This window comes from Mustela nigripes, chromosome 15 (genome assembly GCF_022355385.1).
Source record: "Mustela nigripes isolate SB6536 chromosome 15, MUSNIG.SB6536, whole genome shotgun sequence".
NCBI lineage: Eukaryota > Metazoa > Chordata > Mammalia > Carnivora > Mustelidae > Mustela > Mustela nigripes.
The window spans coordinates 16,937,154-16,955,756 of record NC_081571.1 but is presented as its reverse complement, the minus strand read 5'-3'; the positions used below and the strand labels follow the sequence as shown (position 1 = coordinate 16,955,756).

General features: G+C 35.5%; 1 protein-coding gene across 3 annotated transcripts in view; it reads right to left on the bottom strand.

The window, feature by feature from the left end:
* NBEA (neurobeachin) overlaps positions 1–18,603 on the bottom strand; it is a 682,324-nt gene that overhangs the window by 192,068 nt on the left and 471,653 nt on the right. For all 3 annotated transcript variants that reach the window (XM_059377712.1, XM_059377713.1, XM_059377714.1), the window contains one exon: positions 17,622–17,765. In XM_059377712.1, coding sequence (XP_059233695.1) covers positions 17,622–17,765 — 144 coding nt within the window. The remainder of the gene's footprint in view (positions 1–17,621; positions 17,766–18,603) is intronic.

Sequence of the window (18,603 nt, the reverse complement as noted above, 5' to 3'; positions counted from 1 at the left end):
TTCCAATTCCATATTATGTTTAAGGAGCACTGAATCTTTTTGTTGTAGCCTTCAGGGAGCAAACCAGCATCAGAGAGAATACAGAGTTAATCCACTACAGCAATAGAGAGAGGGGATTATGTTTTAATCCCTTTTGGGGGAGCCTCTGGATTTTAGGGATCTGATACGAAAATGTTTACATAAGACACCATCACAAACCAGCAGATCTTACATGGAAGATCTGGTTATCTGAAAGCTTGGGATCCCTGTTCAAATAAAAATAGCTTAAGAAGGGCAGCCTCTCTGGATGCCAGAGAGATGGCGATAGAGCAGATTTTGTTCTAGAAGATAACTGGGTACAAATTTAACCTCCTAACTTTCCTTGGTGTGGTGAGTTCAAGACTGAATGTAGATATATCCATTCCAATCATTACTAGAGCAATAAAAGGATACGTTATAATACTGTTCTCAAGCACACACTGAAGTCAAGTGATGGCTGTTGAAGTGCAGTTAAACAAATAGATGGAACCAAACCTCCTCCCCTGTATTGATGCATACAATACAGTCCTTTAGAATTCCACCGTGCAAAGTGGTAACTAAAGGAACTCATAAGTGTTATTTACTTCTAGCACTGACAACAGAGTGTTGAAGCAATATTGATCCATTACTATTTTTGAAAGGAAAAGGATATTACTTGACATTAATTTAAGTGCTAATTTAAAGTCTGTCCTAGAACAAAGATTACCCAAGCATAAGGAAAAGACTCTTCAAATGAATGAACTTCTCTTTCAGAGTCACAGCATCTTTAATCAGTTGAGATGGTAAACCTAGAGTCGAAAGTACATATGTTTTATATTTGAAAAGGGAACTATTCATCAGATGTATTTTAAAAGTAGAATGTTAAAAAATACTTGTGGGTTTGGATGATTCTACTGAAAACAAAATTCCAAGTCTGGAGATCTCACTAATACACCAACTTTTTAATAGAGCTTTAGAGTTTACAAGGTTCTTTTATATCATTTTTACTTAACTACTAGTTCAATATTCATAGTTTAGGAGGTATGGATGTGTCGATACTCTCCTGTCGAAGACCAACCGGGAATACATCTGTAGTTTAAGAGGTTGGGTTTACTGCTCACTGCAGTGAGTAAGACACAGGCAACTTAGAAAGAGTGTCAAAAAGGACTTTTGTAGGATCTGGGCTTTGGTGAAGCGATTCTGGGAAGGGTTCAAGGAGCATGGCTTTGCTCTGGATTGGGCTCTGTCAGGAAGCAGGGATAATTCTGCGATTATGGGTCTTAATAAATCTCATTTAGAGGGAGGGAGGACCAGATCTAGCTAATGCTATAGTTAGCAGAGAAGTGGTAGTCCCTCATATTAAAAAGGAGATGGGGGGGCTGTTTGGTATTGAGGTGGTCTGCAGTGTAACCTTGCTTTTGTCTATACTTCCATGACTTATAAAGTCGTTTTTTGCTTCACATCATCATCATGAGACCTTGTCTGATCCTGGTGTTCTGGGAGGTTGTTTATGACCAACAGGAGAACACCAAGGCCTAGCTGTGAGCTCTAGGCTAATTCCTGGCAATATGCGCTTCCTTTCAAGGCTCAGGGTAGTTTCCAGAGGTCAAGGACTGCTTTTGTTTTTCTTAGAAAGAGAAATTAGTCATTTTTTAGGGGTGTCAATAACATTCTAGGTATTAACAGGCAATTAAATTTTCAAACAAGGCTAAGATTCTTTATGAATTTCAATATAATGTACCACAAGAGTATATAGGGACAAAGAATTGAAGTTTAAATAAAATTGGCAATTACAATTATTTGATGAATTTTAATTGGCCCAAACTGTATTTAGTATGTCTGAAGTTACAATGTATTTTAGAATCACTTGAATACTTCCTAAACTTAGTTTAATATTAATAAAAGTATTATTAACTATGTAGATTTTCTCTGACCTCAATTACTTCGAAACCACGTGCTCAATTTGCTTTACGGACACTTAAAAGACAATTATTTGGGAATAATAGACATTGACTAATCTTTATAAATTATTAAACTTAAAATCCTGACATTATTTAAAAGGAATAGAGTTCATCTGAAATCCTTTGTGTTTAGTGCAAAACGATAGCATTCAAAAAAATTAAAAAAAAATAAAAATGATTCTTACAATTATTTCTACACTGTGATTCAATTTGTAGGAAAATAACTCCTAGCACGAGTGACTGAGCATATGTAAGATATCTATCTGCATTGGACTTCTATTATTTTTAAGTATGACAATGTAATTTAAAGAAAACTTTTCTTAGGGTGCCTGGTAGCTCAGTTGGTTAAGTGTTTGCCTTTGGCTTAGGTCAGGGTCCTGGGGTCCTGGGATGAGCCCTGTGTTCAGCTCTCTCCCTGCTGGGATTTGCTTCTTCCTCTCCCTCTGACCCTTCCTCCTGCCTGTGCTCTCTCTTCTGTTCCTGCTTTCTTTCTCTCTCTCTCTCTCTCTCAAATAAATAAATAAATAAAAATCTTAAAAAATATTTCTCCCATAGAATTAAAAGGATAACATGCATCACTCTCAGAACAACTTAAAAGAAACTAATAAAGAGTATGAGAAAGTTGGAACTTAGTTTTGAAATCCTAGGAAAGCTTTAGGCACAAAGAAAATGGAGGTGTTTGTGTGTGTGCCTGGAGAAGAGGGAGTTGGGGGAAATGTTGCAGAAGATCTGAGATTTCTATCATTTAGGATAGTTCCCTGGATTTCAGGCATTTGAAATGCCCCAAGAAAAAAGAAAGTATAGTAACAAAATCTCTAGACAATGTTTCTTTTCTTTATGTACAGAGAATATTGATAGTGGTCCAAATATACTACCAGAATAATAGTCCTTTGAGGTTTTCAAAAACTTCTTGCATGAAAGTAGTTTATGTTTGAGTTTGTTATGTTTATACTTGAGTCAAAAAAAATAATGTGAACAACTAAGAGAATACGTAGCTCAAGAATTATGAATTTAACTTCTAGCAGTATTCCCTCCCTCCCTAACACACACACACACACACACACACACACACACATTCCATTACAAACCCCAATTTTTAAAAATGGATTTTTATTACTTATTTGTCAGAGAGAGAGAGTTTCACATGCACAAGCAGGGGGAGCAGCAGGCAGATTGAGAAGCAGGTTCCTTGCTAAGCAGGGAGCCCGATGGGGCACTCTATCCCAGAACCCTGGGATCAGGACCTGAGTCGAAGGCAGATGCTTAACTGAGTCACCCAAGCATCCCTACAAACCCAAATTTTATACAAAGCTCACTGTGCCCAAGACGTGGTTTCTCTTTGGTGACTTTTTGAACATAATCTATCTTTAGATTGAGAGGGACAATAACCAATCATCTCCATAGTGCACTTAGTGTATTAGTTTATTACTGTACAAAAAAAGGAGACAGGTGTTTAAGAACCACATCAGTGTTTTCAGATCCAAGTACTCCTACCTCTGGTAAAACTCAACATGGTCTGAAACAGAAACGGAAAGAGTAGAACCTTCTATATAAGAACAGTTGAAGACTGCATTTAACAAAATATCTGTTCATCAGGGTAGAACACTTATTTTTGCACTAATATATTTTTAAAAGATTTCATTTTTATTTACTTGACACAGAGAGAGATTGCAAGTAGGCAGAGAGGCAGTGGGTGGGGGGGAGCAGGCTCTCTGCTGAGCAGAGAGCCCCATGCGGGCCTTCATCCCAGGATCCCAAGACCATGACCTGAGCCAAAGGCAGAGGCTTAACCCACTGAGCCACTCGGGCACCCTATTTTTGCACTAATATTATCTAACATCTCATCTTATTCATTGTGCTTATAGTAAATAATTTTTAAAAGTAACAAGAGATAATCTGATAGGTTCTAATTTTAACTTACCATTTAGGCTTTCCAATTTATTTGTATAACAGATAATCTTGTGTTAAAAATAAATCAACAAAAACTAGTGCATTTTCCACAAAGGCAATGAATGATTTTACTGGGAAAAAAGCTTATAAAGCATATATAGTCTAAGTAAAATACAAATGAGTTTTTAAGCACAAAAATATACTCAAAAACAGTGATAGTCTTAATGTCCATGGTGATAATTTGTTCTGCTTTTTGATTCAATAGGTGATCCAGATGAGATTTGTGTTTCTAGTTACATCACATTTAGTTCAACATATGGAATACATTTTTCATTTTCTGGAAGGGTAGTGACTCTTTTATGGCACTAGGATATCATTTAATGATTGAGAAGAGTAAATTCCTGCTAGAATAGATGAGTGAATAAACCAGAGGAGATGATTTAAATCTATTGGACTAGGAGGTACTCTTGGCATCCCTTGGTTGGAGTAAGTGCCTTGCCTTCATGCTCCCATGGTTTCCCGGGTGCATCTTCACTGCAGCCTTATAGTATATTAAATATATGTGTTTTGAAGTCTATTTCTCCCATTTGGCATAAGTTACTTACAGAAAGGGGCGTTATCTTCTTATCTAACACAGTAACTGTCACATAGTATGCAATCTGTCTTTATGGAATTGCAAAGAGATTGTCACATTTGTATGTTAGAGCTAAAAGGACACTTACATTAACAGATCACATCCTTTCTATTTTTCTGGAAATGACTTCAAATTATTCTTTAAAAATGTGAAAGACAATGCATTTCGAAGAAAACATAAATAAAAGATGCTGAAAACCAACAAGAGCTATTATGTAATTGGTCAATCTAGCTAGGTTCCATGCATACCATTATTTTTTAAATGGCATAATTTAAAAACTGCCATATCGTTCCTACCAAGTAGTTCCTTCTTGTAAATTAAATGCTTAGAGAGAGATATTCAACTCAGCATTCACTCATTCATTCATGTAGTCAACAAAAATTATTCACTGTTTTTGGTACTAAGAGAGCATATAGTAAAGTATAAGACATGAATTTTTCTCAAGAGCTTATATTACATAGTAAAGATAAGAAATACATAGGACATAAGGGAGGAAGGGTAGCTGAGGATTGTTAAAGCACTTTACATGAATTGATCTCACTTACTCCTCACGACAACAAACCTAGGAGAGAGGTACTGCTACTGTGTCCATTTTACAGATAGAAAATGAGATCAAGGGGTGAAGTAATTTAGGGAAGGCCATACAACTAGTAAATGGTAGAGACAAGATTCGGACTGGTTATGTGACTTCAAAGTCAGAGCCTTTAACTGTTATGCATTCTGCCTCTCAACAAGAGAGGGCCAGATAAATATTCCATAGACATTCACTGAACTGTGATGATTTCCATCCAGCCTCTTTTGGGGGTCGGTGGAGTTGGGACAGGATGATGGCATCGGCATTTAAAGTGAGATATAATGGGTGGGTTGGTGTGGACAGGCGATATGAGAGAGAAGAGCACTGTAAGCAGGGCAGAAGAGTTAGAACAAACACCCAGATAAAGTATGTGAACAGGAATAAGGAAGACTGGCCAGTGATTAGGATGTATAAAGTCTGGGGCTGGGCAGTGTGAGATGCAACTGAAAACACACGTACACCGGGGAGCCTCGGTGGCTCAGTCAGTGAAGTGTCTGCCATTGGCTCAGGTCATGAGCCAAGGGGTCCTGGGACCGAGCCCCACACGGACCCCACATCGGACTCCCTGCTCAGCGGGGAAGCTACTCCTCCCTCTCCCTCTGCCTGCTGCTCCCCCTGCTTGTGCTCTCTCTCTCTGTCAAATAAATGAGTAAAATCTTGGAAAAAAAAAAAGAAAGAAAAAGAAAACATACATAGCTGTGAACGTGAGATGTTTCGGGAATGTTTAAGGAATCAAAGATTAGAGTTCAGGTATTATAGTCTGGGAAGCAGTTATCTATCCCTTTTTGTGGTCACACATCTTGTGGAGAAGACGGTGAAATATATAGTTCCTTCCTAGAAAATTCACATAGGAACATTTTTCCATCCTGACTATATAAAGAAATGAAAGTTTTGTATTTTGGAGGGAAAAGAAAATCTGTCATTGATCTTGATGCCCTCTTCCATCTAAAGACTTTTCTGCCTCTGCGTCTGTCAATACCTCTTTTTCTCCAATTTCAGAAAATGTACCTTCCATCCTGTGCCAAGCAGTTACTCACTCTACCAGGGGTGGTTTCCTACCCATCCTGCCTTGACTAGCAACTGTCTTATCTTTGTTCCTTTTCTCCTTTGTTAGGCTTCTACATATCAGTTTCTACTTCTTAGTTCCTCACTCCTATTCACTCCTTTTTATGTCACTCTCATCCTCTACTTGGGCCAGAGTGATAGGAGAATATACATGAATTAATATGTTAAAAGCTCAGAAAAGTCTATCCATCAATCTTTTTTAAAAAACTGTGTAACATTTTATATTTAAACCCAGAATTTAGCTATACTTCTCCCCCTCATTAACACATTTCAAAACACCTGTGTTCCAAGGAATATCAATTTAAAAATGTTCAGTGAGAGATCCTTGATTTCTACAGCATACTCGTCTCTATTGTTCTTTTACTGCTTGACTTCCGTGGTATCCTTGGTGGACTCTGCCTTTGGCCTGCTGCTCTTCTTCCTGTATAGTCTCACTTTTCTTGGGTGATTTCAGTGGTTTTAATTGTAAACTCCATGCTCAACTTGGGTGTCAAATTCTAAACCTTTGTATTTGGCCAAACTGAACCAAGTGTCTTCAATCTCTTCTCCCCTGAAACCCTGCATCTTCACATTCTCAAACATATTTAATAGTATGTATATCATCCCTTCTCTCAGGCTTTGTTTCCCTCATTCTTACATTCTTACTCCTCACACCCAGCCTGGCATCAGTCGTTGACATTTTAGTGTTGTTTTGAGGCTGTCCCCTTTGCTTTCTTGCCACCACCAACTGAAATTTAGTTCATGCTCCTATCTCTTCGAGTTCAGACAACAGCCTTTTACCTCAAATGTGGGCATCCTAAAATACTGAGCTACACAGTGGCCTGAGTGATTAAAAAAAAAAAATATATATATATATATATATACACACAAAAACACACACATATATATGTCATGATCTCAGGGTCCTGGGGTCAAGCCCCACATCAGGTTCTCTGCTCAACAGGGAGCCTGCTTCCCCCTCTCTCTCTGCCTGCCTCTCTGTCTCCTTGTGATCTCTCTCTCTCTCTGTCAAATAAATGAATAAAGTCTTAAAATAAATAAATTAAATAGGATCTTCTCATTGCCAGCTTAAAATCCTTCATTGTCTCGCTATGGCTTCAGGATAAAAATCCAGGTTCCTCATGGCACATAAAGCTTCCCTAGCAAGCTTGTTAGTCTCAACTGCAGAGACTCCTTGCCTCATACTTTTACCTGAATAATTTAGAACTACTGTTTCAGAGGGAAGGTGGTATTTTAGTATATGATGTTTTCCACAGTCTGCAACAAGTCTTTAAATCTTTCTAAATCCTTTACTTATGTTCCTGGATTCAAGATAGGAAACACTATTCTAGGAAGGCGTTCCAGAATACACATGATGGTCAAGGGTCCTGTTTTGTGTTAACGTGGTTTCCTTTGTATATCTAGGTTGCTGTTGTTTTTCATTGTCTGTTTTTCCTCTAGACTATAACGTCCTTGGAAGCAGAAACTTTAATCATATGTGTCTTTTTACTTTTAAGCACCCACCATAATGTCATTCATTTAGTAAATATCCAATATCAATACTTGTTTTGCTTGGATAACCACATCCAACCTCAACCAAGTAGGGATCTGGCTTCAGAGAATAAAGACTTGGCAGGTCCTTTCAGCTCTTATTTTTACTGTGTGCAATGAATTTTGACATTCTGTATTCAAATTTATTCTTTTCTCTTTTATTTCATTTACAAATAATGCTGGTAATGATCCATGTAGTTGATTTGCTTACACACCAATGGGTTGAAACTTGTAATTAAAAACCAAGCAAACACTGATATAGTAGAATGAACAAGGGGTTTAACAAAGGCAGAAAAATGGGTTTAATAAATCTCAGCTCATCTCTGCTTGTGATGTGATCATAAGTAAATACTTTAATGTCCAAACCTTAATTTCCACATCTGAAAATGAACTGTAATACTTAATTTAGAGTTGTGAAGTTATCACCTGCAGTATCGTTTTCTTTCAACAAATGTAAATTATGTCTCCCAGCTTCACTTGCCCAATGGTGCATACTTTTTTACTACTACTATCAAGCTCATTTTGCTTTCCCCCTTAAAACTGGTTGGTGAGTTGAGACTCCTCCTCCTAGCCCCTGAGATGCAAGATGTTTTAAGAAAGTTTTCTATGGTATCTGGTTCTTAATGTTCCTGTTTTATATACAAATTGAACTAGAATAACACTACAACTATACTTAGCAGTTTTATTTAGTGACTTAAAATGAAAGAAAAATTCAATAGAATTTTTGGGATTCAAAAAAGCATAAAACACTGCAGTCAGTCATCATCATCATCTTCTTCTTCTTCTTCTTCTTTTTTTAAAGATTTTATTTTTAAGTAATCTCTACACCTAATGTGGGACTCAAATTCACAACCTGGAGATCAAGAGTCCCATGCTCTTACTGGTTACTGAATTATTCTTACTAATTAAACCAGGTAGGTATCCTGTAATCAGTCATATTCTGATTAACTGAACTGCTTAAACATTCTATCTGGAAAAGAATGCTTAACAATATTTAGACAGGCAACTCAGTCTGAATTTCTCTTCTTTTTTGCTGATAAAATGTTCTACACTTATATTTATTGGGATGATGATTTGAACTGATGGAGCAGATTCTATTGTGATAACTAACTACTTATAAGTTGATTGCAATGTAAATATTGCTTAAGGACATTTTGCACAAAGCCATGTAAATGAAATAATCAAATGAATAAAATATTTGCACTATACAGAAAGACTTATTTGTCCTTTTGTATAGTAGGGCTCTAAATGTAGTGGTGAAATCCGTTTTTTTTTTTTTTTAAAGATTTTGTTTATTTATTTGACAGAGATCACAAGCAGGCAGAGAGGCAGGCAGAGAGAGAGGAGGAAGCAGGCTCCCCGCTGAGCAGAGAGCCCGATGCGGGGCTCGATCCCAGGACCCTGGGATCATGACCTGAGCCGAAGGCAGCGGCTTAACCCACTGAGCCACCCAGGCGCCCCGAAATCCGTTTTTATATAGTGTTTGAATTCATGCCAAAGTCTTTTGGAGAGAGTCTTCTGGAGCAAGGCCTCATAGGTGTGGCAGTGTGCAATGATGGTTACTCATCTCTTCCTCTTCTCCACGTTTGGCAGTAAAAAAGTTTAATTACCTCACATTTCTTTTTCTCCAAGTGTGACAAAAAAGGTGACCTGTATATTTCCAGTAGGTGATTAATATGTTTATACACACACACACACACACACACACACACACACACATATATATATATAATTTTTTTTGAATGAGAATTTAGTCCCCTGCATGTAGGAGAGATCTGGTGTACTGATAAGATAGCTCTGTTCTTGATTGCCTCTGCTCTTCAGGTTGAAAATAAGTATAACTATAAGTCTTAGAAGAGTTACTTTATGGGAAATCCTCTGTACAGAGAAGCAAGTAAAAAATAAAAATGAGTTTCAACTAGAACATTGTATGAGGAAGAATAGGCATTGTTGTGGTTTGTGAAACACTTGCACGCATAACAAAGGATGGCCTCTTAAGAAAAGATGTAAGAATTTATATATGATCTGAATCATGGCTGATGGTCTACTAAATAATACTTGAATTTGTCTTTTTATAATATTTTAAATTTACATAGTTTGGTTAGCAGGGATGTGTTATGATGAAGAGTCCCTTTAAAAGTGTTCCTACAGACTAACTATATGGTTGAAAGAGACATTCATTTTTTTGGGGACACTAACAAAATATGGATTCTAGCAAAATGTTGCAGGCTATAAATGGCCTTGTGGACACTGTAAAGTTGCGAGGAGAGAGTAAAAAGGCTAGATAGTCAAGGTAAAGCTTTTGTTTATTTTTAGAACCCTTTAAGTGAATAAAAAAATTAGGTTAGAAATTTAAATATTTTAGCTTTTATAGGCAATGGGCATGCGTTATTGTTGTCTTCAAGAGCTCTGTGAATTCTGTGTTTGAAGCTGAATGTGACCCCTTTGGGTATACTATTTATGAGTGGCAGAGCAACTTAATTCAAAGAGAGAGAAAAAAGACTTATAAAGACTCATAAGGCTTTTTCAACATCAAATAGCTTTTACTAAACAATATTTTGATGAGTTAAGTGTGAGTGAGTCAGGGACATATGGATTAAATTTCCCTTGAAATACACATGGGCTTAAAAAATTAAGGGGGAAATACTGAGCAAAATGCATTTTAGAGAATGCAGAACATTTAAAAGACATTTTTCTCCTAAATACAAATATCAGATTGATTCAATTCTAGTTTGACTCTGTAACTAAAACTACATAAAATAAATATGAAAAAATCTTGTAAAAATGCTAGTTTTATTAGGGAAACACTGTTCATTAACCATATTTGAATTGTATTGCAGAGCAGTTAGGCTTCAGCAGATCTGATCTGATTATGAGTTTATCTATATCTATGTAACACTGAACTTGTTCCTTCTGTAGTACTTATTCTCTTATTCCATTAAACAATTATAAGAATTTTTTTTTGTGTTTAGTTTCAAATGTATTTCTTTCTTAATCACGTATTTCTCTGAAAAACTCTCAGCTTTTAGAATTTTGCTTTTCCTGTATTTTGATTATAATTTTCTCGAATCTTGAGTTCTTCCTTCTTATATGCTGCATATTTTACTTTATCCTCTTTTCTTTGCTCAGTTTTTAGGTAACATTCAATTTGTATATAAACAACTTTGCCTCTGGTATCTGAACATTCCAAGTTAGAACTTTTGAAGGCCTAATTATCTATCTAATCATCTTAATTGTCAACTTTCATTTATTAGGGTAGACATATTTTATGTTCTAACTTCCTGGTTACTGAAGTTCCTGCGAGGTAGTTGTAGGTAGGCTAATTCTCTTGATTTTTTTTCTTTCTATCAGCTTCTGAGTCCCAGCATTCTGCACCCTAAATATTGAATAGTAGGCAAATCAGTGAGTGAATGAAATAAAATAGAGATTTAGGGAGATAGGAATGGTTAACCTTAAAACAAATTCTAACCAAATTTCCACCCCCTCCCCAATTATTTGATATCTGCTTTCATTTTGTGTCTGTGTGGGTTTTTTCTTTTTAAGATTTTATTTATTTATTTGACAGAGAGAGATCACAAGTAGGCAGAGAGGCAGGCAGAGAGAGAGGAGGAAGCAGGCTCCCTGCTGAGCAGAGAGCCCAATGCGGGACTAGATCCCAGGACCCTGAGATCATGACCTGAGCCGAAGGCAGCGGTTTAACCCACTGAGCCACCCAGGCGCCCCTGTGTGGGTTTTTTTAAAAAAGCTTTTATTTATTTATTTGAGAGACAGACAGAGAGTATGGGAGGGGGTGGAGGAGGCAGAGGGAGAAGCAGACTCCCCACTAAGCAGGAAGCCCTTTATGGGGCTTGACACCAGGACCCTGTGATCATGACCTGAACCAAAGGCAGAGGCTTAACTGACTGAGCTACCCAGGTGCCCCTGCTTTCACTTTGAATTAGTAGAATAAAGATAAAAGAAAACAGACAAAGCTTTGACCAGTGAACAACAAGAAAAACAGTCTGAAAGGTATAGCCATCTTAACAACAGTGAAAGTAAACCTGGGAATTTTCTAGGGCATTAAACGTGTGTCCTGCAGAGAAGCTCTCCATCACTTTGGAGAATCTCCTATTAATTGCATCTTGTTTCTCTTAGTAGATGTCCTCCTTATTTCTATGCATTTTTTAAAAAGATTTTATTTATTTCACAGAGAGAGATTAAAAGTAGGCAGAGAGGCTGGCCAAGGGGTGGTGGGAAACAGGCTCCCCACTGAGCAGAGAGTCCAATGGGGGAATCAATCCCAGGACCCTGAGATCATGACACGAGCTGACAGCAGAGGCTTTAACCCACTGAGCTACCCAAGCACCCCATTTCTATGTATTTTTATTCTTAAATTCATATAATTCTGAGTTTTGGATTTTTGACTCTGTGCATGGAATATAGTGTATATGTGTATGTGTGAAAAGGATTATAAATGTACCATTTTGAAAAAGCCATATAAAAAATCCAAGTCTTATATTTTAACACTTCTTTCCCATGTTGCTAGTTTTCTATACTAGTTACTTTTTCCCCCCTAGTTACTCGTTTTAAATATTCAAAATAACATTATAATCCTTTGGTAATGGAATATCTTTTCCAAGTGATAAGGTGTTTTTTGGTTAAGAGTCACAGTGGTATCTAGACTTTTAAAATGGGAATGTTAAGAACATTTAGTTAAAATGATAAAATTAGCAGAAGCTGGGATGGAAGTAAGATTAATTTAGTTCTTACCTGGAAAAGTCAAGTGATGAGTTGAGTAATTTCAATAATTCAATTAGTATGAGCAAATGATCTGATAATTCAAGCCCTTAAAAACTTAATTTTAATAGTTCAGAATTTTTGTTTTGTTTTTTGTTTTTGGTATAAATTAACCAGATAATGATCTCAGCTCTCTAGTTTATTCCAACCTACATTGAATTTTTCAATGGGAACCTTATTAGGACAAGTAATTGTATTAGAAGATTTCTTCATGGTTCAAAGGTACGTGGGATATGGTTACCATACCTAAGGAATTTGCAGTCTAAAAGGAAAGAAAAAACATATAGAAAGGCATCTTGTGTAAGTATCTTAAGAATGACATGATCAAAACTTTACAGAGTTGGCTATAATAAAAAAGACAGATAGTGACCAGCATTAAGGATGTGGAGAAATGGGACCCTCAGACACTGCTGATAGGAATGTAAAATGATGCAGCCACTTTGGAAAACAGTATTGCAGTTCCTCAAAAAGTTAAAAATAGAGTTATTATTTGACCCAGCAATTTCATACCTAGGTATATATTCAAGAAAAATGAAAGCATATGTTGACATAAAGTGTTGTACATGAATGTTCATAGCAGCATTAGTCACAGTAGCAAAAAGGTGGAAACAAACCAAGTGTCCATCAATTAATGAATGATAAGCAAAATGTGATATATCCATACAATGAATAGCCACCATTTATTCACCATAAAAAGGGACACTCATGCTAAAACATGGATGAGTCTTGAAAACATTATGCTAAGTAAAAGAATTTAGTAAAAGAATTCTTTTACTTAGAAGCTAGTCACAGAAGACTACATATTATACAATTATGTTTATATGAAATGTCCAGAAGAGTTAAATCTATGGAGACTGAAAGTAGATTAGTGGTCCTCCAGGGCAGTGGAGGGGACATGGGAAAATTGGGTAGAATAGCCAAAGGGTATGGAGGTTTCTTTTTTGGTGTGATGAAATGTTCTAAAATTGTGATAATTTGTTTTTAATAATTTGCAGAGCTGATAAACCATAAAGGACCACCATCATGATGAATTCAGAATTCCCCAATTTGACAAAATTAGTAATATTTGGTAGTAACAATAGAGAAATCTGTACATATTCCAAGTCTGTTATGGAAAATATTTCTACTCTCAGTTGGTGTATGTGACAGAACTACTGCCCTAAAAAAAAAAAAAAAATGAAGTACACTTTATGAGCGGAACACAATTCTACCAGTTGAATTATATCATTCACTTTTACTTCACATAAATTTTAGTTAATCTTAAATTTTAGTTACTCAGTAATTGTTTGCAGAAATAACTTGCCACGTTGAGTTTCAAATTAAAGTATACATTGGGATTTTAGATTAAAATCAGTTGAATTATACTAATTAATTTCAGTGTTTTAGATAACAATATAATTAGTAAATTGAAATTTTTAGTTATGTATGGTGTCTTAGGTGCTAATTCACTTTGGTGAGTCACTACAAACTAAAAAAGCAATTAAAATAAATTAAGTTAGATGTTATTAATATAATAATTGCTTAATTCATTTGCATACTTCTATATTATAATTATATTAGCCATTTGCTACAATGCATAATAAATTGAGTAATTAATAATCACACACACTTAACTTGCCTCTTGAGATGAACAGCTTGGGAAGAAAGGGAACTAAAAGTGAAACAGAAAATTGTATGACATTTAAGTCTGTAGAATTTGGTGGACTATTTTATCTTTATTAAAACTAGACAACTCCAAAGCAAATGGTAAAAACATGAGAGTCAATATTTAAATAAAATTGTGTTAAAATCTATCAAATTTTTTAACTTACCAGAATGATTTTAGAGAACAGATACATAAAACTAAAATAAATTATTATGCATATTCTTAGACTTCTAAATATAGTTTAATGGAACTAGTGTAAAAATTGAGGTATAGGCTGAGGATCTTGTCTTTACATCATTTTAGAAGAATCTTTAAGTATATACACATGCATATTTAAATATACTATTTGGCATATTTGAATTCAAATAATAACATATGTATTTTTAAGGAAACACATTATTTTATTTACTTCTTAACCTTATACAATTTCCTTAATCTCTCTTGGTCTCTATAGCCTCATTTGTAAAATTAGGGTAATAATAGTACTAAGCTCATAGAGTTACTGTCAATATTAAAGCTCTTTGAATGCTGCCTGGTTGTTACTTAGTAAGATATGCTAGCTACTCTTCTTTCTCTTTTTTCTTTTTATAAACAGAAACTGATCCTATCTTTTAAACCTCCTAATATAATTAATCTTAACTAAATTAGTACATTCCCTTAGTTTTCTATTCTAATTAATATCTTTTTTCCCTGAAATTTAACTTGACTATTAAGAAATATTGCATATTGACAAATTATAATGCATCATCTCCTCATCTGTGTGCTTGTCAACAAAACAGGGCTTTTTAAGAACAGGAAAATGAATCATACTATTCAGCAGATTTAGGTTTACCATTATTATTGTAAAAATGGTGTCCTCATTCATAGAAAATCTAAAGTCTAAGAAGTCTAACTACTTGTATATTTTTGAAGGTACATTTCTTACATTACTAATATGCAAGCTGTGTCACTGAGTCATGAAAAAAATAAACCTATAATTTTCATCTCAGAAGTGGAAAATGGGCATTGGTTATTTTATATAATATTTCCAGATACCAAGTATAGATTATATTAATTTTGTGCACAGATTTTAGGATCTCCTGGATCTTACTGTAGACTTAGGTCTCCTGCGATCATGAAAGTGTTCTCTAGGCAGCTTAGCACTGTTCAGTTATTTAGAACAATAAGTTAACTATAAGAAAGCCATTATCCTTTAACAACTTTTAATTTCTGAGACAAAGACAACAAAATGGTTACATATTTATGTGGTCTGAAATTTTATTAACAGCTGATTTTTAAAAATCTAACAATAGTGGTTTGTAATTAACTTCCAAAATGATTTTTATGTGATGTCACTATCACACCAGTCTAGCTAATTAACAGGTGTCAGCATTTATAAAATGAATCTATACATTCCTACTTCCTGTACCCTTACTTCTTTCACAAAACATCCATCCCTTCCTTCTTTTCTACTGAATTCAAAGCTCAGAGTAACATTTGTGGACTGCTATTTTAAAGAGGAACATTATAGACTAGATAGGGGATCAATATTTTAGGACAGTTTGTAAGATTTATCAGACACGAGGATTCTGCAAAAAGAGTATGAATTAGAACCAGGTGGAAATGGGCAGGAATGGATCTGCTCAAAGAAAAGTCTACTTAAAAGAGAGAATTTAAAGAAGTCTTGACAGAGTGAGTTGGTCAAGAGCCACACAATTAGATTTTTAAATAATTTACTGCAAGCATACTTTCATTATTCTTTAGATATTTTAACTTAATGTTGTTTTGGGAATTTTGCTTATAAGCATAAATTAATAATAATAATTACTCTAGCTACAATCAAAGGAGAGAAATATAAAGAAGTTATGAGTCTTTATTGGATTTTGCCTCTGGTAGTTTTGGGCAGATCTTATTACAATAAACTTCAGGGTATCAGCCAACTTTGTATCAACTAATTAATTACCTTTTTTTTTTTAAGATTATATTTATTTATTTGACAGAGGGGTAGGGGAAGCAGGCTCCCTGCTGAGCAGAGAGCCTGATGTGGGACTCGATCCCAGGACCCTGAGATCACGACCTGAGCCGAAGGCAGAGGCTTAACCCACTGAGCCACCCAGGTGCCCCTAATTAATTACTTTTATAATGGGAACTAAGGATCAGAGAGTCTAAACTAAACCATATAATGATTGAAACGATTTATCAACATATGTGGATGAGAAAAGATGACATATTATCTGAAAAGGTCATAAATCATGTTTATAAATTTTCTTTCGTTCTTTAGGATCAAAAATAAGACCAGAAAAAGAGAAAACAAATCCGTGGGCAAAAAGAAATCACAGACTTCATTTGCTTAAATTTCCAAATGGCCGCAGAGAAAATCTCTGAACTATTAAAACAAACCACAAAAACAATAAAACCAAACTTCAACATTTACTTAGGAATTCAAGGCAAACATTTGTTCATAGACTTAGGATTACTTTTAAATAGGACAAATAATTTTCATCACACAGAAATGTTAGTGACATAGGTATATCTAGGAGCTGGCATTCGAGTAACTTATTAAACATTCTCTAGAAGAGAGAGAATAAGGTGCCATCTCTAGTTTACAATTAATAAGAACATCCCTTTGATAAAAAGAGAAATCTCTAACTGACAGAAACATCACTGGAGGCTTTCATAAAGCCCGATAATTTTCAGCACACTTCTGGAAATAGGAGTGCAATTTTGTAAACTGAATGATGAGTACAAGTCCACTTTTCTATTGCTATCTGCCACATAGCAGTGTATGGGCTGGAAATACAGAATTAAGGTTAAGACTTAGCCACTCCTTGAGCAGGAGTTTTTAACTTGAAATTTAGGATAGGATTCTATAGACTGGTTTCCAGGTGTCAGTGAACCCTCCAAAATTGTGTATAAAATTATACCTGCACCTTCATGAAGCAATGTGTTTTCACAGATTCTCAAAAATAGTTTAAAACCCAAACAAGGTAACGGGCCCAGACCTATATCCATATATCCATATCCCACATGGTCACTGCAGATACTGCTCTCAATCGACCTGACACCGGCACCAGGACAGGGTAAAAACAGTGTCTGCTAATGGTGGAGATCAGCAGTGTGGGTATACAGAAATACATCAGGGACATTCCAAAGAGTGGTAGCAAATTTGAGTGTCTGCTGGCTGAAGTGGCCATTTTCATGGCTGTTAGCAGGCTAGAGTCATTCGTAAGTCAGTGAGACTATTATTCTGTCCCCTTCCAATTATTCAGGCAGTTAGATGGGACTTCTGCTATAAGCTATCTCTCCTATATTAAAAAGTTGCTCCTCAGTCCAAAGAAAGTAGATGCAGCTATTCATTCATTAGTACTAAAATATATATTTGTTTGATATGCACTTTCCTCTCTCTCCAATATGGCGATTGTGATGAAGTAAATTATTAACGGTCACATGATTCAGTATCGTTCCAACCACTGGCACCAACTCATTCGCCAGGAGATAGATTTTAAGTTCATAAACTTTGCATGTGTTTCTTACTTACAACAAACAGAAGAAAGATATTTAAACATTTACCTGCAAGATTGTCAATCTCTTTCTCCTGCAGGAGACTGACTGCATCATCATCTCCTTCCAGCATAAGTTCTGTCTCTGCGTTTTGATTCACTATTGCTTGACTTCTGAAGGCTTTCTTGGACTTCACCACATCTTCTTCAGTGCCTAATCACAGAGGAAATATAATAATTTAGGTGATTATGATTATTTGGCCTTCAGTATTAAAAATAATCTATTACTTTCTTATAATTATAGGCCGCATTTATGTATGAGTTTACAATTACAGAACATTTTTACCTTCTTTATCTTGTTTGCTGTTCAAAATAACTCTGAGAAAGGCGGGGGGTGGGCAGGAGTGTAATCAATCACCTACCCTTATTTTACAGAGGAGGAAACAGGCCGAAAAAGCTCATTCCTCACTGAGGGACCAAGGAGTTGGCCAGTGGTAGAGAAAAGACTATAAATCCACATCCTGGGGCTCTAACATCACCACTTTCTATAAAAAATTTGCACCTCATCACAAGCTTGGTTTTCTGATACATAAAAGTACACAATTTTGCATAATTATACTTTTATGTGAGTTAGAGAATCAAATGATCAGATCATTTTTGAAAGTAGATAAGGATGAAGAAAACAAGAACGCGTCCACACCTGAAGAGGGCAGTGATTGTCGCTGCGAAGTTACAAACGGTGGAGTTAGGAATGACGGCCACACAAAATGGACTGCACAATAGCTATTTCCTTCACGGTCAGTGAAAGCAATAATGGTTTTCGGAACTGATAGCCTTATTTTGTTATATAAAATAGAATAGAAGGCCAAAAATCCAAAAACAAAGTCATAAAAATTGAAATATCGCCAAAGCTGACCTAGCATTAACATATCAGTCTGTGTAAAGGTTAGAAATTATAATGCATTTGAATTCCTCGTGGATTTGACTCCTTAACAGATATAATTCAATATTTATATTTCAATATTACATTTCAATATTTTAAGGAATAGCCA